Consider the following 23,708-nt stretch of genomic DNA (forward strand, 5'->3'; position numbering starts at 1 on the left):
ACACTACCTCTAACCAATGCCCCTAACTAATTCTCCTGGATAATAAGGATATCACTTCTCCATTCATGTTCTTATATGCCAAAGCTCTGCCTTTTAATTTTCCCAACTTTGACATGATCCTTAATAAGGAGACCTGAGTTGTTTTGTTATATAATACATATTTAGAATGAGCGAGGTGCAGTTGCATATCAGTAACATATAGCATGACCTCTCTGAAGTGCCATTCTTTTTGTGTCCAAGTGTTTCACAGCATAATGTGGGCCTACTACTGCAAATTACTTAGAAAATCAGCATGCATTAAACCAAGTGCAAACTGTTGATAACCCTTAACATATTTCATTCAATGAAGTGCAAATAAGTTTTTATTTTGGGGTGAATCACAACAGTGATATATAAATTCTGTGTTTTTTTTGGTGTTTCCTCTAGTGAAAATGTCCTAGTATGTCCTCCATTAGGAACAACATAGCACAAGCTTTCAGTGGCGGTGACTGGTTGCATTTAGAGTTTAGTCATTGACCTGATTTCTAAGTGTTTTCACTTTTACTTGTGAGAGCCAATATATATATTATTTTTTTTAATCGCCAATAGCATGGAAAGTACCTGAGCAAAGCATTTCATTCCCAAGCACGTCCGAAAGCATGCAGTGCTTCTGTAAAGCTTTAAGGGGTTTCAAGCAAACTGTTGGATTGAAATAGCACTCTCCCCCTTTTTTAAATCTAACCCTTTTTTTTAACACTTTCAATGCTTTTTGTGTTGTATGTGCTAACACAAACTTTTTTTCAGAACTATAACTCTTTCTCTTTAATGGGAAGGCCACTGTAGGACTGGCACCACTTTTGGCTAAAGGGATTCTGTCTGAGTATGTTGCATCAAAATAGAGAGTTGGACCAAAGCCCGGATCCGGTCAGTCTTCATTTTCTGTTGACAAACTGGGGCCTAGGATGTTCAACGGTCTAATTCTCAATTTTGTCATGATGTCTAATTAGAATAATGGAGAAATATATAGTGTGATATCTTATGTCCCATCTTTATGACGACTAATCTCACATTAGAGGACTTTTTGTTGTCAACTGTCAGAAGGACTATAAAGCTATAAGGTTGACACACTGTGAATATATTTGAAGTTAAAGATCACTTTACATTTATTAGAAAGAACAGTATACGTATTTAATACAACCTATCTAACTACATTAATTGTACAAGAATCAAGTTACATTTTGCTGATGTTCAATACCAGAAAACTATATTAAAGAGTTGTCCATTATTGCACCATATTTTTTTGCTACTGTACGTTTCACTTAGAAGCAGGGGGTTATTGTTGTGTATTTGTTTGTAGTTTGTCATAAAAGTACAAGTTTAGATCCTAGTGACTTAAACAAGGTATGGAATGTGAGAGTACAGCACCTCCATGTTACTGTACCACAAACCAGCCTAGGTGAGATATGTTGTATACTCACAAAAACACAGTTGAAGCAGAAATGCTGCCAGTTTGTTTTGTTTAAGATAATGGCCATCCCTGCCTGGTAAAATAGAAACTCAGCTTGCCTTCAAACTTCACATTCAAATGGCTGGTTACATCTGTATTGTCCTCCCTCTAACTACTCATTCTACTATTCCCCTAAATCTGATACGCACCCCTTTACTCAACTCCCTCCCTCCCAACCCCCTTACTCAACTCCCTCCCTACCCCCTTTACTCAACTCCCTCCCTCTCTCCCTCCCTCCCTACCCCCTTTGCTCAACCCCTTCGCTCCCTCCCTTTACTCAACTCAACTCACCCCCCCCCTCCTCCCCTCCCTCCCTCCCTCCCTCCCTCCCTCCCTCCCTCCCTCCCTACCCCCCTTAACTCAACTCCCCTTCCGTCTCTTACTCCCTCCCTCCATCCATCACTTGCTTCACCTCCCTCCCTCCCTCCCTCCCTCCATCCATCCATCCATCCTCTCCCACCCTCTCTGGTTGCTATGGTGTGGAAACGGCTGACTGTTTATTTCTGAAAGTCTCAAAAAACGCCAGCATGCTCTTTTTGGTGGTGGAGGAGCCAGCCTTGGGAGGGGACAGTCCTTGGTGACGGGGAGCTGGAAAACTGAAGCCGTCCATGGAGTTGGCCCGCTTCACCTTGGAACCCGCCCGCCACATTTTGGACCTGGGTGGTGGAGTCTGGGCTACCAAGCACTTCTGGTACTGGACCTGCAGGGGACACAATGGAGTCATGTTAAGCAGTGACCATAATGTCACTTTTCATGTTAGAAAGATACCATAAATGAGTCATGACTCCATAACATTCTCTACCATTCTCTGCCAATTCCTTTAAATTATTAATCATTCAGCCATGATAGCATGTATAAATTCAAGTATTTATCATGCCAGCCATTTTGTCCATTAGTTCTCCATCACTGTGTTTCATCCTTCAGGGTGACCCCTAACTAAGTGACTCACCATGCACGCAGCCTGCACAGACTCAGAGATTATCCCTGCGTCTGGCTCACACCAGAAAACATGACACTCAAACCGCTGCGTCCCGCCGTCCACTATCACTGCAAAGGTGTGTGTATCATGCCCCACACCCAGAAAGGTCAGCAAACGCACTTGACATTCCCAAAATGGATCATCTCCATCCTGAAAGAGAAATCATAGAGAAGGTAGAGAAAGAAAGAGAGAGCGAGAGAGAGAGAGAGAGAAAGAGAAAGTGAGAGACAGAGAGAAGAGAGAGAGAGAGAGACAGAGAGAGAAAGAGAAAGTGAGAGACAGAGAGGAGAGAGAGAGAGAGAGAGAGAGAGAGAGAGAGAGAGAGAGAGAGAGAGAGAGAGAGAGAGAGAGAGAGAGAGACAAAGGTTTTAAAAAAGTGAGAGAAACAACAGATAGCCAGAGAAATGTAGTAATTTCATTGGTTGGTCTGACCACCGGTGTTTACAGGTTTCCTGATTTCTCCTCCTCACCTCTCCTTTCCAGAGTGACAGGACAGTGTCAGAGATGTGGATGACGATGGGCTCCCAATCGTCACTGTCTGAGGTGTTCATGATGCTCTCTATGGCCCGGTTCAGCACCTCCATACCTGCCAGAGGATCCCACATAGAGGACCTTAATACAGCTGCTTCAGAAACAACACAGCCACAGTGACCTCCAAAAGCGAGGTAAAACCATAGATGGGCTTCTAGTGGTATTCTCTGCTCTTTTCTGTTGTGAGAGAACATGCTCAGAGTTTCAAGGACTTTTCCGTTGTACCAAACTGATTTCCTTGCCTAACTTCTAGTGATTGTTAAAATATAGGCTGATCAGCAAAGGTGTGTGATCTCAAATGAGGACAAATGGCTTGTCATCACTACTAAGAACACCTCAGTGGACCATAATAACCCAGACATAAAGCATCTGGAACCGGCTCTATGTCGGTCAGTCAGCTGGTCCGGCTAACAGGAGGCAGGCAGGGCACCTTGATGGATGCTACCGTTTTGGAGCTTGTGGTGAATACAGTACCTCGCCTAGGGACTGCCAACTGACACAGTGACCCTGAGCGCTAGCTAACGGGCGCTAGCAGCTAGCTTCACAATCACAACGTGACTCGGTGCATTTGCTGATAATAATGAGATGATGTCCTCTGTCTCTTAAATGATCCAGACCCAATTTCAAACATGCCTGTGAGTCCTGGCTGCTGTCTAATCCTCTATATCTGTTGATGAGACATCACAGATCTTGTGTTCCCCTGTTGAGTCTCAAGGTTGTTATAGGAAGGAGAAGATTGTCTCTCTTCTTTGAGCTAGTTTAATAAATCAATAGATGAAAAATGTGATGGTATTTTGCCAGTTTAATAATAGACTAGATTAGAATACAGTACCCATTGCCCTGGAGACGGGCAGGTTTCCGATGTACTGCACCTCAAACTTCTGCACCCTCTGCCTCATTGCATCCAGGAAGTCCACTGCAGTAAAAAAAATAAGAATTAAAAAGTCATATGATTTACAATATTATGGAGTTGATAACTTGTATAAACTGGACATTGAGAAAACCAGTACAGACTGTAACTGAAGGTCTCTGTGACCTACTGTACCTTGGCGTGGCAGGTCCTCAGGGGAGATGGTCGCCATGGTGAGGGAGCGGGCCATAGATGGGCTTCTAGTGGTCTTCTCTGCCATGATCTGGACACATACACACAGACACAGCATTCACACTGGCTCACTCTAGAATGAACCTAAACTACTACGGTGGACTAAAGGGGTGTTAAACCACTTCCTATGCTTCACTCTGTGGTTACCTTTGAGCACATTTTGTGCAAAGCCGTGGCGATGGTTTTTGCTGGGGCGTTACAGCGAAACACATGGCACTTCAGCATAGAGGTGTCTTTGTCGCTGGCCACGAAGGCAAAATCTCTGGAAAGGAACAGAACACAACAGCATAGATTAACACAGAGTACAGGCACTATCTATAGGTCTGGGTTGTGGAGGGAAAGCTGACTCCCTGCTTCACCTGGTGATCTGGTACTGTATGTATAACAATATCATTCCATTAGTATGACTGAGAATGGAAAGGAATTGAAAGCCATATTGAATACACATCTTCTGCACTGGTCCTACATCACTGTGTTAGCACACTGAACTAAAGCTAGCGGTGCATCAGCAAATATCATCAGTTAGTTTGATCAAGCGCACAATCATCAAACGACTACTAAGCAACTGAGCACTGAAGACAGACAACACAGACTATTTTTAACATTGATACTATCAGTTACTCTGGCTCATATTTTAGAAGAGATGGGGGGGGGGGGGTGACCTCAGGCAGCGTCCCTCAGGAGCTGACAGGACCAGGCAGTGTCAGATATCAGAGGTCTATAAATACCAAGGATCCATATGGACAGACATTGTTCTCAGCACGTTATGCAACATGGACAGGGAATGTATTGCTCTGTCACCAAGTTCTCATATCAGAAAGGGACTAAAGAGTCATGATCCTGTAATCACATATCAGAGCAAAAGCACCCAACTGACATTGTACTGTAAACTCTCTGACACGTAGTTAGTAAATGAAGAACTGTTCTGTGTCCAATGTGCAGTTGCTAAATGGGAAATGGCACAGTGATTGTTGCCGAGGTGTAATTCTCTCTATTGTCTCTGTAACATCCTCAGTGGGTTTCCCCACTTAAAACGATCAGGAGCAACAGTGCTGTTATGTAGGCCACAGCTCTGGCACACCAGAATGTGCTGATGCCTGGGAAAGGAACTCAAATATTGAGGGAAAACACTGGAGTCAGAGGGAATAACAGATGAGCTTCCCTTTGGCATCAGCGGTGGGTCCACAAACGGTAAGATGTTTGTGTGTGTGTTTGTGTGTGCGTACAATATTCTGTATTCCATCCACAGTGGAACGGGAGTTGTTTTATGACAATAAGCCATGTCTTTTGTTGAGGTGTAATACAGTAAAGCCAGGTGTAAATGGAGGTAATTTGTCACAGTGGCAGATGCGACCTTGCAGCTCGACCCTGGTTGGCACAGCAGAAAGGAAGGAGACTTGGCTAAGGCACGGGGGGAGCTGATCATTTGGACATGACCCAGCAAGCTCTCCTTGTCCATTTATCTTCACAAAGGCCCATCCAACTGTTGTAGAAAAGTCTGTTACATGAATTTACACATTGATGCATCCTCTACTCAGCTCTCAGAGGAATGCAATCATTATGGAGTTTGAGCAGAATTTACCTCAGGAAGATAGTCCATTATGATTCTCACATTTTAGCTCAATCATCAGCAGTATGGGAATAGGGCAAGAAAACAGTCTGAGATGAGGCTGGGTGGGCATTTGTTGTGAGACAAGGACAGAACTGCTTGGTACATACACTGCATAAGAAATAACGGTGGATAGAAATGGAGAAAGAAATAGACGGGTTTCTTTGAACGTGCATGAGAAACATGTTGGCAGAAGCATGTTACATTATTGATGAGGCAATAATACACAGCATGACTACAGAAAGTACGCCGGACCTACTGGAGCACTGAGCTTTTTTCTTGAGACCCTGATGCAAGCTGGCAAAGTCACACATGGCATGTCAACAGAAAATTAGTTGACCAAGAAAAGAGTGATTACCTGTCTCTGTTTTCATGAGTGGCATTTAAAAAAGAAAGAAAGTTAATTATTACAACTACCTTAACTAGGAGACAAAATGGTTGTATTGCTTCATAACTATGATCCTCATACAACATAGCCTACTGTCAGTAACAATTGGGCACTGCTGTACTGAGTTATTTTCACTAGTTTCAGTCCTTCTGTATCCAGGCTGTATCACATCTGGCCGTGATTGGGAGTCCCATAGGGCGGCGCACAATTGGCCCAGCGTCGTCTGGGTAGGCCGTCATTGTAAATATGAATTTGTTCTTAACTGACTTGCTTAGTTAAATAAAGGTTAAATAAAAAATAAAAAAAAATAACTAATTCTAATTCTCTACCCTTGTCACGTCTCTTCCTCAGGGCTATTCTATTCTACTCAGCCGGCGTCTGAGACGTAGTACCACTGACACTGCCAACAGGTCAATGCCTGAATTTTCTCCAGCAAGAACAGAGCCAAATATAACTGCCCTCAGATGCACTCAACTCCCAGTGTACTACAATAGACCTGACATGTCTGCTACGCTGAATTACCAACCAAACCCAAGGCTGTATAGCCCATATAAAAACACTCTTTTATAAATGGTTTACTTTCTTCACTCAATGGAATATTTCCATGTCATCAAGTATAAACAATAACAAAAACTTTAAATAGTCTTCCCTGACCATCAACCCAAGAGCATTGTGCTTAGTTGGTTCACCATATTATACCGTATTTCAACATGTAACTTCAGGTATCAACACTGACCATAACAAAAAGAGAAGGAGAGAGGACTGGGGAGTATTTCCCAATACGTTTCCCAGGTTGGCCCACCTGCCGTTGTTGCAGCCCACGCCCCACACGCGGATGTCAATGATAGGCTGGCAGTGGAGAAGGCTGCGGTCCACTGGGTCCATCAGGCTGAGGGTATCCTTCTTCAGAACCATCATCATGTCCTGGCCCTGGGAGAGGACAGGGAGAGAGGACAGGGAGAGATGAGAGAGAAGACAGGGAGAACAGAGAGGACAGAGAGGACAGGGAGGACAGAGAAGACAGAGAGGAAAGGGAGGACAGAGAGGACAGGGAGAGAAGACAGGGAGAACAGAGAGGACAGGGAGGACAGGGAGGACAGAGAGGACAGGGAGGACAGGGAGGACAGAGAGGACAGGGAGGACAGGGAGGACAGGGAGGACAGGGAGGACAGAGAAGACAGAGATGAAAGGGAGGACAGAGAGGACAGGGAGAGAAGACAGAGAAGACTCTCTCACCCCCCCCCCTCACCTCTCCCCAGGCGCCCAGTGTGTCATCGCGGCCCTCTGCCTTGCTGCTGGACAGCTGCTGGATGCAGTTATTGACAGCCAGACTGCTCTTCCCCGGGATCAGCTCCTCCTCTGGAATCTCCACCCAGCCCAGGGAGCGCACTGCAAAACACTGACCAACACAACCACATCACACCACACCAACACAACCACACCATGCCAACACAACCACACCACACCATGCCAACACAACCACACCATGCCAGCACAACCACACCATACCAACAGAACCACACCATGCCAACACAACCACACCATGCCAGCACAACCACACCACACCACACCATGCCAGCACAACCACACCAACACAACCACACCATGCCAACACAACCACACCACACCATGCCAACACAACCACACCATGCCAACCACACCACACCATGCCAGCACAACCACACCATACCAACACAACCACACCATGCCAACACAACCACACCATGCCAGCACAACCACACCATACCAACACAACCACAGCACACCATGCCAACACAACCACACCATGCCAACACAACCACACCAACACAACACCATGCCAACACAACCACAGCACACCATGCCAACACAACCACATCACATCATGCCAACAGAAGCACAACCACAGCACACCATGCCAACACAACCACACCATGCCAACACAACCACACCAACACAACACCATGCCAACACAACCACAGTACACCATGCCAACACAACCACATCACATCACATCATGCCAACAGAAGCACAACCACAGCACACCAACACAACCACACCATGCCAACACAACCACACCATGCCAGCACACCACACCATACCAACAGAACCACACCACACCATGCCAGCACACCACACCATACCAACACAACCACACCATGCCAGCACACCACACCATACCAACAGAACCACACCATGCCAACACAACCACACCACACCAACAGAACCATACCATGCCAGCACAACCACACCATGCCAGCACACCACACCATGCCAACAGACCCAGGAGGGAGAGGAGTGGAGGGTAGAGGTGGGGAGGAGGCAGAGAGCAGGGAATAAGCAGAGACTATTCAAACTAGATAATAATGTACAGTGTGTTCAGTATCTACAGTATATCAACATGATTCAGACTAGATAATAATGTTCAGTATCTACAGTATATCAACATGATTCAGACTAGATAATAATGTTCAGTATCTACAGTATATCAACATGATGCCTCTATATAATGTATTTACTGTATCTACAGTCCATCAATACTGCTCCTGCCTGACTCCAGAGATGACTCTCAAATCTTTTTAGCGGACATGGTATATGAATTCCTCTAAGAGCTGCCTAGTCTGAACAACAACAAAACTATATTGATCAATGCTAACATTATAAATGTGGTCCCTTTTTACCCTTGAATAATAAATGATGGAAAGTAGTGTTAAGAGTTAAAAATCAGCTAAAATAGATTGGTATTCTCTGGAGGAGCACAGAAGTGTTTACCCCCCAAAAATTGGTCTTGGGTATGGATGTTATTGGTCAGAAGAAGAGGGATTTGGACCATAGAAATGTAATCTATAGAACAGGCTTGTCTCAAATGTGAAGGCCCGTTCTAAGGATTATACTGTATTTCTATGGTTTGGACAACATCAAAGTCCACTCTACCTTGGAGTCAGGATCCATGTTGGTGCAGAAATAATCGTCCTGCCAGGAAACCCTGTGGGAGATCAGCAGAACAGTCAAATGACATGAAGGATTACTACCATGACAGCACAAATTACGCTGTTGCCTTTTCTGCATCCCTACCTGCTTCCCTGTAAGATGCTGTTCGGTATGGCGTATTATATGATGTTATAATCTAGTTCTTTGTTCATCTGTTTGTTTGTGTTTGACTTTGAAAGTAAAGCCCTTCCTTTCTGTTTGATGCTGCCTGCCTGTCTGCTCTTGATGGGGAAACAGCTGTTGAGTGGGTCATGGATGATCAAAAATAAACAGAGAGCTGTTCTGATCCCCTCACGCTGGCTGACTCAGAGGAGGTTGTTAGACATTTACCTCTCTGATACAGCTGACTGGAGACAATTCCAAGAGGCTGCTATTCCTGCAACCAGGGGCCCAAGACTCTCCCTCTCTGTCCATTAAACTCTTTGGTGAAGCAGAGCAGGATAAGATAGTGTCCATTATTAGACCTATGCATTTCTTGATGCTACGCTCAGTGAACTGAGTTTCACTATTCTCCACAATCTCTGTCCATACAGAACATTAAGCTCCCCTGTGTCAAATGCATCCTGATTCAACACATAACCACTGCAGCAGGGACTGTGTTTATTGGTTGGCTCATTAACCTCTACACGTCACACAGGACACAGGGCCCCTCAAGGGGCTGCTAAAATAAAATAACTCCAGATAATTTAATTGTTAAGTGCTTTTGGTAAAGGCAAGGTAGCTATACATAATATTAAAGAACCTATGAACAACCATCAAGGTGATCTAAGATGCATTTGACCTAACAGGTTTGACCTTGCTGTATAGACGGGTTGGTTGTTTAGCAACAAAAATGAGGCGTGCGCAACTATGGGGCAAAACAGACGGGGTGGGCTTAGAATGTTGACAACGTGTAAACTAGATTTAGTCTCCAATGTTTATTGAAAACATAAATACATTTGCACAATGAGCACTTGTTGTCTCTCAAATACATCGTTACAGCTAGCTAGCGAATTTTAGCCATATTAGCATAGACATGACATCAGTCAAAACACCTCAAAACATGGTATCAATAAAAATATACAAGCTGAAACGAGCCACCTACGATTCCCCACAAGGCTGCTCCTTTCATTGTCGCTAGCGATATGACCATTCAGAATCATAACAAAGCACGGCTTCCGGCCACATCGATGCGCATGCAGCATTTGTGATCTTGTCAGCCAACCCATCTACGCTAAAGAAACCTAAGAACACAGACGTGCCACAGATGGTTAAGACTCATCCCCAGGAACTACATCAAACAGTATTTTCCCTAATCGCTTGTATGTATTCAGATCATGGTACAATGGCTGAACTGTAATAATGATATGATGTAGTGTGGTGCTGAACTAGGGCCTAAATCTCAGAGGATTTATCTATTCCTGACTTTATCAGCCTGGGGACAAATATGACAGGCCTCTGATCAGAACACAGAGAATGGAATAGTGGGGGAAGTATTCCAGGAGGCATAGGGATATGTGATCTGCCACATTTCCAGGCCAGTGAAGCCATCATGAGCCATGGAGCCATCGAAGAGATTAAGAGAGAGAGAGAGTACATCCAACACTCTAACCCTCTCATTTGATTACATCATCAACACATTCACCTAGTAGAATAACCTTCATCACACAACTGAAATGTAGTCAACCCAGTCACCTTGTAGAATAACCTTCATCACACAACTGAAATGTACTCATTACTCCACCGTGGGTAGCATAATCCAGGAACAAGGCTACAGGGCTTGCACAGGTGAATGAGTGTTGGTTTGGGTCTGCAGAGGATTTTGAAAGACTACCTGTCATTTATGGAGGCCAATGGGCTCTCTGTCAGCCTTGCCCTTGATTCACGTCTGCCCCCAGCCTCCAGGCTCTGGAAAAGAGAACAAGAGACATTATTAGAGGTGTGATCCTTCCTCTCTGATGGCACCACATTCAGAATAAAGGACACAAAGTCAAACGGTGAGACTGAACTTTATTTAGAAGTTGAAGCCCTAACCTTGATGTCCGCGGCAGTGATGCCATTGATGGAGTTCTGGTCCTCCTCGGTGCTGTAGGACGGGTGCTGCCATTGGGTGGCGCCAGTGGCCACGTGCCAGTAATAGGTGCCGGTGCTGTCCCGGATGGTGCGCCACCCTGACGGTAGGTCAGAGTCCAAGTCAAGGCTTGGGTCGTTCCAAATGTTGTCTGAAGAACACAGAACAGGCAGGAAGCACGATGATGACAGGTGACAGTAAGTCATCTTAATGAAGAAGTAGTCATGGACAATATTACAGTGCATTTTGGTGTCAAAATGTAACAGTAGTGTCAGGTCAATATTTAATTATGTTCATAATGGCGGCTGGCTCTAGCATAAACATAGCTCTTTGAGGTCCATCGTACACAGGGGGCTGCATCCCATTGGCATCTAGCAGTAGCCTCACCCAATCTAAAGCCTATGTAAGCCCCACGGCTGGCCTTGCTCTCACGGCCCTGCTACACGTGACTGGCAGAGGAGAGCACAGCAGGGCGTGTGAGATCCTCTGGCCACATGATAAATCTACCAATTACCAGAATAGAATTCAGAACAGTCCCTCTGCATCACACAGGGCTGGCTGGCAAAACTAGTGTCTGAGGCTCGGCTCCTTTGTTTTCCCCTAACACTGAATATGCGATGGGACAGATTTGTGTTTGAAAGGGCAAATTAATATGTAAATCAGGAGATCAATTATTTAAAATGTGCAGAGAGGAGTAGAGACATAAAGACTAAATTAAAAGACGTGATGGGAGAGAAAAAGACCTTATGCTCAGCAGACGAAGAGTGATTTCTTTGGACACTTCAATATAGTTTGGACTAATTCTGCCATTAACTCAATGTGCTTCGCTCGAATGAGAGCTGGGTGAATGGAGTGGTGAACAACAACAACAAAAAAAGCGAGAACGCGAGAAGTGGGTCAGAAGTGACACAAGGACTGCATCCTAAATGGAACACTATTCCCTATGTAGTGCACTACTTTTGACCAGGAACTACATAGGGAATAGTGTGTCATTTGGGACAGGGTTGCCTGGGCACGGGTGTTTCCCTCTCAGCAGCATGCCACAGTTTTCTCGCTGTTATCACGGAACGAGAGAGAAAGAAGAGCTAAACCAAATAGAGGCTAAATCAAGGAGTCTAAATCAAATAGATGCTCAAATAAATAGGTGCTAAACCAAATAGAGGCTAAATCAAATAGAGGCTAAATCAAATAGAGGCTAAATCAAATAGGTGCTAAATCAAAGAGAGGCTAAATCAAAGAGAGGCTAAATCAAAGAGAGGCTAAATCAAAGAGAGGCTAAATCAATCATGCAAAAACCATTTATGCCAGTTTTTCTTTAAGTCTGGTCTGTCATTTATTGCTAATTTTACATGATTTCATGCCTTGTACATGTCATCCACATTCATCTCGCTGTTTAACCCTGGTCACCCTTGTGTCTGACAATGAAAAACAACACCACGCATCCCTGGGATAGACAGCATGAGAAGATTAGACCCAGGAACAGATCAGCTGAACCCTGTTACAGGGAGAGAAAATCAATGAGACAACAGTGTTAGAGAAAGATGAGAGGCAGAACTCTCCAGGCTTTATAGGGGGGTTTATAGGCAGGCAGGTAGGCAGGCGGGCCTCCTGGGCATGGGGCTAAGGACTGGACCAGCCTCTGGATGACACCACTATTCAGCAATTTTCACCGGCTGATTGATGGGTCAGTCAGTGCAGCATCTTCGGGGGATGATGAAGCTGTGTGCATAATTATAATTCATCTCAGCCCTGAGAACATGGAGGAGACAAGAGGAGACAATTTGGCACAGAATTCTCCCACCTTAGCCTGCCTTCTCCCACAGAGTTCTCCCATCTTAGTCTGCCTTCTCCCACAGAGTTCTCCTATTTTAGCCTGCCTTCTCCCACAGAGTTCTCCCATCTTAGCCTGCCTTCTCCCACAGAGTTCTCCTATTTTAGCCTGCCTTCTCCCACAGAGTTCTCCCATCTTAGTCTGCCTTCTCCCACAGAGTTCTCCTATTTTAGCCTGCCTTCTCCCACACAATTCTCCCATCTTCGTCTGCCTTCTCCCACAGAGTTCTGCCATCTTAGCCTGCCTTCTCCCACAGAGTTCTGCCATCTTAGCCTGCCTTCTCCCACAGAGTTCTGCCATCTTAGCCTGCCTTCTCCCACAGAGTTCTGCCATCTTAGCCTGCCTTCTCCCACAGAGTTCTGCCATCTTAGCCAGCCTTCTCCCACAGAATTCTCCCATCTTCGCCTGCCTTCTCCGACAGAGTTTTCTTAATGTAGTCTGCCTTCTCCCAGAGTTCTCCCATCTTAGCCAGTCTTCTCCCAGAGTTCTCCCATCTTAGCCAGCCTTGTCCCACAGAGTTCTCCTAAAGTAGCCTGCCTTCTCCCACAGAGTTCTGCCATCTTAGCCCGCCTTCTCCCACAGAGTTCTGCCATCTTAGCCAGCCTTGTCCCACAGAGTTCTCCTAAAGTAGCCTGCCTTCTCCCACAGAGTTCTGCCATCTTAGCCAGCCTTCTCCCACAGAGTTCTCCTAAAGTAGCCTGCCTTCTCCCACAGAGTTCTCCCATCTTAGCCAGCCTTCTCCCACAGAGTTCTCCCATCTTAGCCAGCCTTCTCCCACAGAGTTCTCCCATCTTAGCCAGCCTTCTCCCACAGAGTTCTCCCATCTTAGCCAGCCTTCTCCCACAGAGTTCTCCTAATGTAGCCCGCCTTCTCCCACAGAATTCTCCCATCTTAGTCAGTCTTCTCCCACAGAGTTCTCCCATCTTAGCCAGCCTTCTCCCACAGAGTTCTCCTAATGTAGCCCGCCTTCTCCCACAGAGTTCTCCCATCTTAGTCAGTCTTCTCCCACAGAGTTCTCCCATCTTAGCCTGCCTTCTCCCACAGAGTTCTCCCATCTTAGTCAGTCTTCTCCCACAGAGTTCTCCCATCTTAGCCTGCCTTCTCCCACATAATTCTCCCATCTTAGTCAGTCTTCTCCCAGAGTTCTCCCATCTTAGCCTGCCTTCTCCCATGTTATTACCAATGAGTCATACAGGGAGGGATTCTAAGAACTAGCATCAGTGAGACATAGTAGTGCATGACAGTTCTAAAGGAATGGATATTTTCTGCTTTAAAATATAATTGTACATTACAATCCAGTAGGTTTACTATGTACCAAGTATACTTGTCACCAACCATTACTGTATATCACAATGGCTGAGGCTGTATATAGCCTTGCCTCCCAATTCTGCTCCTTGAGATCAGAACAATGGCTCTGTGTGATGTAGCCTAGTCCTAATCCTGAGTCTGTGTGATGTAGAGCCTAGTCCTAATCCTGAGTCTGTGTGATGTAGCCTAGTCCTAATCCTGAGTGTGTGATGTAGCCTAGTCCTAATCCTGAGTGTGTGATGTAGCCTAGTCCTAATCCTGAGTCTGTGTGATGTAGAGCCTAGTCCTAATCCTGAGTCTGTGTGATGTAGCCTAGTCCTAATCCTGAGTGTGTGATGTAGCCTAGTCCTAATCCTGAGTGTGTGATGTAGCCTAGTCCTAATCCTGAGTCTGTGTGATGTAGCCTAGTCCTAATCATGAGTGTATGATGTAGCCTAGTCCCAATCCTGAGTTTGTGTGATGTAGCCTAGTCCTAATCATGAGTGTGTGATGTAGCCTAGTCCTAATCCTGAGTCTGTGTGATGTAGCCTAGTCCTAATCCTGAGTGTGTGATGTAGCCTAGTCCCAATCCTGAGTCTGTGTGATGTAGCCTAGTCCTAATCATGAGTGTGTGATGTAGCCTAGTCCCAATCCTGAGTCTGTGTGATGTAGCCTAGTCCTAATCCTGAGTGTGTGATATAGCCTAGTCCTAATCCTGAGTCTGTGTGATGTAGCCTAGTCCTAATCCCTGATGCACAGGTGGGAGATAGGTTCTTGCTGCTACGCTGGGTTCTTACAGCTACGCTGGGTGCTACGCTGAGTTCTTACTGCTACGCTGAGTTCTTACTGCTACACTGAGTTCTTACAGCTACGCTGAGTTCTTACTGCTACGCTGAGTTCTTACAGCTACGCTGAGTTCTTACTGCTACGCTGGGTTCTTACTGCTACGCTGAGTTCTTACTGCTACGCTGAGTTCTTACAGCTACGCTGGGTTCTTACTGCTACGCTGAGTTCTTACTGCTACGCTGGGTTCTTACTGCTACGCTGGGTTCATACTGCTACGCTGAGTTCTTACTGCTACATTGGGTTCTTACTGCTACGCTGGGTTCTTACTGCTACGCTGAGTTCTTACTGCTACATTGGGTTCTTACTGCTACGCTGAGTTCTTACTGCTACGCTGGGTTCTTACTGCTACGCTGAGTTCTTACTGCTACGCTGAGTTCTTACAGCTACGCTGGGTTCTTACTGCTACGCTGAGTTCTTACTGCTACGCTGGGTTCTTACTGCTACGCTGGGTTCTTACTGCTACGCTGAGTTCTTACTGCTACATTGGGTTCTTACTGCTACGCTGGGTTCTTACTGCTACGCTGAGTTCTTACTGCTACATTGGGTTCTTACTGCTACGCTGAGTTCTTACTGCTACACTGGGTTCTTACTGCTACGCTGAGTTCTTACTGCTACGCTGGGTTGTTACTGCTACGCTGAGTTCTTACTGCTACGCTGGGTTCTTACTGCTACGCTGAGTTCTTACTGCTACGCTGGGTTCTTACTGCTACGCTGAGTTCTTACTGCTACATTGGGTTCTTACTGCTACGCTGAGTTCTTACTGCTACGCTGAGTTCTTACTGCTACACTGGGTTCTTACTGCTACGCTGAGTTCTTACTGCTACACTGGGTTCTTACTGCTACGCTGAGTTCTTACTGCTACACTGGGTTCTTACTGCTACGCTGAGTTCTTACTGCTACACTGGGTTCTTACTGCTACGCTGAGTTCTTACTGCTACACTGGGTTCTTACTGCTACGCTGAGTTCTTACTGCTACATTGGGTTCTTACTGCTACGCTGAGTTCTTACTGCTACATTGGGTTCTTACTGCTACGCTGAGTTCTTACCGCCACATTGGGTTCTATGGGAGACTATGAGAGACTGTTCCAATGGCTCCATCTCTATGGGAGACTATGAGAGACTGTTCCAATGGCTCCATCTCTATGGGAGACTATGAGAGACTGTTCCAATGGCTCCATCTATGGGAGACTATGAGAGACTCTATTCCAATGGCTCCATCTCTATGGGAGACTATGAGAGACTGTTCCAATGGCTCCATCTCTATGGGAGACTATGAGAGACTCTATTCCAATGGCTCCATCTCTATGGGAGACTATGAGACTGTTCCAATGGCTCCATCTCTATGGGAGACTATGAGAGACTGTTCCAATGGCTCCATCTCTATGGGAGACTATGAGAGACTGTTCCAATGGCTCCATCTCTATGGGAGACTATGAGACTGTTCCAATGGCTCCATCTCTATGGGAGACTATGAGAGACTGTTCCAATGGCTCCATCTCTATGGGAGACTATGAGAGACTGTTCCAATGGCTCCATCTCTATGGGAGACTATGAGAGACTGTTCCAATGGCTCCATCGCTATGGGAGACTATGAGAGACTCTATTCCAATGGCTCCATCTCTATGGGAGACTATGAGAGACTATATTCCAATGGCTCCATCTCTATGGGAGACTATGAGAGACTCTATTCCAATGGCTCCATCTCTATGGGAGACTATGAGAGACTGTTCCAATGGCTCCATCGCTATGGGAGACTATGAGAGACTCTATTCCAATGGCTCCATCTCTATGGGAGACTATGAGAGACTCTATTCCAATGGCTCCATCTCTATGGGAGACTATGAGAGACTCTATGCCAATGGCTCCATCTCTATGGGAGACTATGAGAGACTGTTCCAATGGCTCCATCTCTATGGGAGACTATGAGAGACTCTATTCCAATGGCTCCATCTCTATGGGAGACTATGAGAGACTGTTCCAATGGCTCCATCGCTATGGGAGACTATGCGAGACTGTTCCAATGGCTCCATCTATGGGAGACTATGAGAGACTCTATTCCAATGGCTCCATCTCTATGGGAGACTATGAGAGACTGTTCCAATGGCTCCATCTATGGGAGACTATGAGAGACTCTATTCCAATGGCTCCATCTCTATGGGAGACTATGAGAGACTCTATTCCAATGGCTCCATCTATGGGAGACTATGAGAGACTCTATTCCAATGGCTCCATCTATGGGAGACTATGAGAGACTCTATTCCAATGGCTCCATCTCTATGGGAGACTATGAGAGACTCTATTCCAATGGCTCCATCTATGGGAGACTATGAGAGACTCTATTCCAATGGCTCCATCTATGGGAGACTATGAGAGACTCTATTCCAATGGCTCCATCTCTATGGGAGACTATGAGAGACTCTATTCCAATGGCTCCATCTCTATGGGAGACTCTGTTCCAAAGGCTGAGAAACAGCTTCTATCTACAGGCCATCAGACTGTTAAACAGTCACCACTAGCCGGCCTCCACCCAGTACCCTGCTCTCAACCAGTCTCCACTGTAAAATAATTTCCAATAACAGATTCAATGTGCTGTGCATTTAATTCCCATGGTAAGTGAATAGTATTGATTAAACCTTTTTTTCGATGTTGACACAGTACACAAAATAGCCCTTGTTTACTGTTTGCATGGATCTGTAATGGCTTTCCTTACTCAGAGGGCTTTCTATTGAATAGTGGAGTCCATGAAGTCCATGAAGTATTGGTGTATTCTCTCAACACTAATGATACAGGAGAGTAATACTTGGCCATTTCAGTTGGCCATTTCAAATGGTGATCTCTAAAGTAATGCCCTTATCATGCTACTTTCACCTAGTATATAATCTTCTCTATATATCATGGCTTTTGATCTACCGAAATATTGAATTATCTGATGTCAGTGAAGCCTCCATTACCACCTACATTGTAGAACTGAGGCCTCTGTCCTGGAAGGTGATAGGGTGGTTAATGTTCCAATCACACAGAAGGGAAGCTACACTTGCATTTCTTCCTCTAGTGTTGGGAGTAGAGAGCAGAATGCACACTAGGGAAAGTTTGAACTTTCAGGAGACGGAGGGAGAGAGAGAGAGAGAGAGAGAGAGAGAGAGAAACAGAGACATAGACGGAGACTGAGAGAGACAGAGACAGAGACAGAGAGACGATGTTAGTGAATTATTGATGAGTCCCAGAGAGTGAGTCTGCAATGCGTGATCAGTTCCTATAGCAACTACTTCTCTAAATCAGCTAATCAAATAAGCTAAACGGGGTAAAGAGATTTCACGTGATATTGTTGTGTGAGCTGTACATGTACATTAGATTGATGCATGAGGATGAATGTGACTGATATTTCCGGTACCGGCAGAAACTAGCTAGTCCTCTATGCGCCGTCAACCATTGCTTTGTCAGCATTGCCTTTCCTACTGTGCAGTAATGGATGCCAGCCTGCAATTGAGAAGTATTCCCAAGTATCTTGCTTCATCAATTTTGGCAGGCTTTATTTACTCGTGGACCTCGTTCAAATACCTCAAGTCTCCTTTGAGACTAGTGGATGTAAGGATGCAGTGACTTTATGGAGGAGGAGCACAGTACGGTCCTCACCCCCTTGTCATTGTCACTGATGACACCAGTGACCAAAATAAATCATGGCCTATCTAATCTAGATGCAGATACACACTGGAGTCTCTCAACACACGTTTGGACTGAGCCTGTTACCAAATAACTCCCAAATGGCCAATGAAGACTGAGCTCCCCACAAGGCTGTGAACAGCTGTAATTAAGCAGTGATTGCAGTTGGGTATCTCTCATCTTTCTCTCTGCCCAGAACTACCCCTTACACAACCGAATGGGGAATGACGGACTGGGACAGCTTAACAAATGGAATATTGAGGGGTAATGGGATTTATAAACGAGAGCAGTGGAGGCTGCTGAGGGGAGGACGGCTCATAATAATGGATGAAATGGAGTCAATGGAGTGGTATCAAACATATGAAAACCACATCTCTGATGTGGTTGATACCATTCCATTGACTCCATTCCAGAAATGATTATGAGCCGTCCACCCCTCAGCAGCCTCAACTGAGAGCGTGCTTAAAATTAGATCAAAATAACAGAATATGTTTATACTGTAACAATGTAAGAAAACACCCTGCTGTAGACTAGAGACAAGAAATTGCATTATGCAAAGAGAGAATTAAGCGGAGACTATAAATAACAGTAATATGATAAACTGCAGAGCGAGAGAGAGAGGTACATCTGGAGGAGAGAGAGAGAGAGGTACATCTGGAGGAGAGAGAGGTACATCTGGAGGAGAGAGAAAGAGGTACATCTTGAGGAGAGAGAGAGAGACAGCGAGAGAGAGCGACAGAGAGAGAGAGAGAGAGAAAGAGAGAGGGGTACATCTGGAGGAGAGAGAGAGAGAGTAATCCCAGCTGTGCATCTGTGCAAGGTCAGAGATAGGCTCTATCTGCCAGAGGGATTATGGGTCAGACTGAATCACAACATCAATCTGGGATTCAGCACTGAATCAGGGACCAACCCAACTCATACATGGCATGACAATGAAAGTCAGATGAAGTTGGTTAAAGCACAAACTGTACAGATATGGGACTAGTTTTATGTTCCACAGGGTTCTATCAGTACTCCATTCCACACCCTAACCCCCTCCAACACACAGTGTCACACACACACATATACGAACACACACCCAAACTCTCCATCATATAAAGTGTATGTCCTTGACTCGACAATATACCAAGTTTTTACATTGGATTTACCAGTTAAATAATCCATCACCAAAACCCTTGCTTACACAGAACAATAGCAGGACGATGTGTATACTACACTAACATTAGGCTACTGTTGCAGACTATTTTCTAACAACCTGTCCTAGTATTGACACAGCGTGACCCTGTTTATCGTGCCCAGCATAAGTATGACGCCTTCTCGCTCTCTCCCCACTCTCCCTCTCTCCCTCCCCCTCTTCAAAGAGAGTTATTTTGGGAGCAATGACATACCCAGTTATTAAGACAGATGCTTTATTTGAGGAACCAGTGGTGTTTTTTATTATGAATGAGGGAAAAGTTAATAACAAAAAAGGTTTAACATCAGAGGGACAAGCCTTCTATAGCCTACTAGAGGATATTAACAATGCAGTTGCTCACCAATATGTTTTGGATTTGACATTTAATTCATCATTACTATAATAACATACCTTAGAATAAATCATTAAATGTAATATTGATGTTTTAGTCATGAAAACTGATTATTGACTCTCCATTGACTCCACTCTCCTTTGTGCTAACAACAAAACACTGTGCTGACTGGCTACTGTCCTATCCAATACTCCCAATAATATACTAGCTGACAGCCGCTCCTTACACCAGGAGGGCAACAGTTACCAAGACAACACCAAGTCACATGGCAACCCACACAGTCACCCAGGTGAACAACACATCCTGTCCTCTATAAATAACATCTCTAGGCTGGTATTTGTTTACTGTGTGTGGGGAGGGTGAGGGACACTAAGTTGGACAGAAAATGAGACTAAACTCACCTAAACAATCTTCCAAACACAATCATGGCATGATATATTTTAATATCACAAAATCCAAGAATTACATGAAGATCAGCGGCAAACATACGGATGCACAGAATTTTAAGCAGCCATCCTGTGAATTCATGTAGGAAGGCCCTCAAGGACCACGTTGCAGACTGGACTCACTAGACAGACGTTTGGTATTGCAAGGGAAAACTGTGAATTATCTCTCTCTATGATCCAATGCTTTGAGCAAGACCAGCTAGTAACACTGTGATATATGAAACTTCTCAGAAGCAACATACATCACTGATACATATATGATGCATCACTGCTAGTGAAATGCCCACCATCATCATTACTATCTTTAATACAAAGCTAAATACAAAACATTCATAGATCCACATGTTCTTTGTCTAACAGAGGCACTATAGTTCACTACCTGACCTCTCAACAAACCCACAATCATCTAACTCAGTCTTCATAAACATTGTATTTCCATGATCATTCTTCAGAGTTAAACGTATCGCTAAGAATCACTCTTCAGTGTTTGTGGGACAGAATGCCTGGCTGGCCTTAATCAGCTCACACCTACAGACTAACATTAACTCACTCCTCCTCTTCTCCTCCACTTCCTCTGAGGAACGAGGGCTAAGAGAAAAAAGTCTGGAGGAGCCCAGGACAGTGTGTGTCTCTGTGTGTGTGTGTGTGTGTGTGTGTGTGTGTGTGTGTGTGTGTGTGTGTGTGTGTGTGTGTGTGTGTGTGTGTGTGTGTGTGTGTGTAGCCTACTCACCGTCATAATTGACTATGATGATGGCGAGCATGTAATCCTTCCCCAGCATGGTGAGAGTTGTTCCTTCCGTCCTGGCCCCCGGGTTAGCTGCAACACATTCCAAGCAGCCAGGGACACACTCGCATGCCAAGAGGATTAAAATCTTCACTCCACTCTCTATCTCCGTCTGTGTCACTCTCTCCTCTCTCTTCCTCTCTGTACAAGCTCTGGCCAGCACTCTGAGTAAAAGCTATGAAAATATAATCCCTTCTCCCTCTCTGTCTTGATGATCTCCCTCTCTGTCTTGAAGAGCTTTATCTCTGTCTTGAAGATCCCCCTGTCGGTATTGATAATCTCTCTCTTTCTCTCTGTATTGATGATCTCTCAATGTCTTGATGATCTCTCTCTCTCTCTGTCTTGAAAATCTCCCTCTCTGTTTTGATGATATCTCTCTCTCTCTGTCTTTATGATCTCTCTCTGTATTGATGATCTCTCTCCATCGATGATCTCTCTCTGTAATGATGAACTCTCTCTCTGTCTTGATGATCTCTCTCTGTCTTGATGATCTCTCTCTGTCTGTCTTGATGATCTCTATCTGTCTTGATGATCTCTCTGTCTGTCTTGATGATCTCTCTCTCTATCTCTTTATCTGTGCTGGAGGGATGCTGTTTGTTATACTGCTGCCGCCTATCGTTTCTCTCTCTCTCTCTTTCTATATTGTGCTCAGTGGTGCCTGCAGCTTCTGCCACTCCCCCTCCTCTTTCCCCCCACCCCTTACCTCTCTCACACACACTCTAGCTTTTTCTCTCTCTCCCCCCCTCTCCGATTGTCCCCTGGCTCTGCTCTCTCTCTCTCTCTCTCTGTGCCTTAAGGACGGCTGGGCAGGAGGCAGAGAAAATGTACTTTAGGGACAAGGGTGAAGTGCACACCAGCAAACAGACACAAAATCATACTTTTCTAGAATATAGAATAAATACATTACTACAGGAATATGGAGGCCAATAAAAGGGCAATAATACAGAAACCAAAACAAACACACTTTCTCAAACAGTTAATGCGATTGGTGTAGCTTATATCAAGTGTCTGTGTAGCGAGGGAGCTGTAATAGGATTTAATTCAATTTGAGATGGGATACACACACCTCTCTGTGTAAATGGGATGTCTCAGGAAGATTAGTGACATAAATCTATCCCACACAAAGAACCCGCATCTGTCATGGTCTACTGTTTAAAAAAATATATTTGGGAGGGCAATATTAAGAGCGCTTTTTTATAGCAATGCCAGCAACATTTACATTTGACAGAATACAGGAATAGCTACTGTAAATCTTATTTTTCCTAATGGGTGCTTCTCTATGCTAAGGTGTTGGTAGCAAAGGTGTTCTACAAGCAGCATCCCTTAAAGGGAATTACTGCAGCTTTTCTAAAACGTCTCATTTCCCTAGATGCAATGTTTTAGTGTAATTAAATTGATGGCCATCAATCTGACAGTAAAGTGATCGTTATCCCAGTCTCCACAAATAAACTGAGCAAAAATTGTAGGTTGGCTCGGCAGGGCAACGTAAGGCAGAGAGATTGTATGTCATTCTATGGCCAGTACAATTTGATGAATGGATGAATTATCAACAAAAAAAAGACTCCCTAGCTGCATATAGCCAACAAAATTGTACTGAGCATGCTTATATGGAAAGTGAAAAACATTTGACTGCCATTGGCTACACATGGTCTACAGTTCCATCCTACATTATTTCTATGGTCCACCTTAATCAGCATCCACGTCTTGAAGGCTCACACTGCCCGTCATCGTCCAGTCTGCTTGCGTCATCCGATTCTCACCTCCACTTGGGTTGCCGTGGCAACCACCTCCCAGCTCGCGCGTAGCATGCACCCCTTGATGGCACATGATGAGGGGAGAGCGCGCGCCGCGCGATCGTTCTATGCAGACGATACAAAGTTTGCCTGACGACAAACTGAATTCTTCCTCTGCTCTATGTTCGCTCAGAGATACTTTTGAGGAGATGGGAAACTCCATTGTGAACGTTGCCCTTGCGTCGTCAATGGGTAGCGCGGTGCATTCTGGACGATTCTGAGACAAGGAGCGCACTCCTTCAATTGGAGTCTATTGGGCGATAGCTCAAAAACACAACATTAGCATGAATAGAGCACCACAGTATGAGTCATAATACCCATAAAACCTAGCGGTCAAACAGGAAAATGGTTCCAATCATTTCCCCACCAGTTCTTAACTGACTTGCCTAGTTAAATAAAGGTAAAATAAATAGGCGATTT

General features: G+C 45.0%; 1 protein-coding gene across 1 annotated transcript; it reads right to left on the reverse strand.

Annotated features, from left to right (window-relative positions):
* Positions 1-1,916: 1,916 nt before the first annotated feature.
* LOC139552725 (amyloid-beta A4 precursor protein-binding family B member 3-like) lies at positions 1,917-23,590 on the reverse strand. The gene is made up of 12 exons (XM_071364744.1): positions 21,442-23,590; positions 11,079-11,266; positions 10,879-10,952; positions 9,009-9,060; positions 7,345-7,494; positions 6,898-7,025; positions 4,246-4,360; positions 4,042-4,129; positions 3,829-3,912; positions 2,936-3,051; positions 2,436-2,615; positions 1,917-2,186 (listed from the first exon to the last, which is right to left on the reverse strand). The coding sequence occupies exons 1-12, from the start codon at positions 21,488-21,490 to the stop codon at positions 1,959-1,961; spliced, it is 1,452 nt and encodes a 483-aa protein (XP_071220845.1). The 5' UTR covers positions 21,491-23,590; the 3' UTR covers positions 1,917-1,958.
* Between the last annotated feature and the right edge of the window lie 118 nt (positions 23,591-23,708).

The sequence above is a fragment of the Salvelinus alpinus genome, chromosome 24 (genome assembly GCF_045679555.1).
Source record: "Salvelinus alpinus chromosome 24, SLU_Salpinus.1, whole genome shotgun sequence".
NCBI lineage: Eukaryota > Metazoa > Chordata > Actinopteri > Salmoniformes > Salmonidae > Salvelinus > Salvelinus alpinus.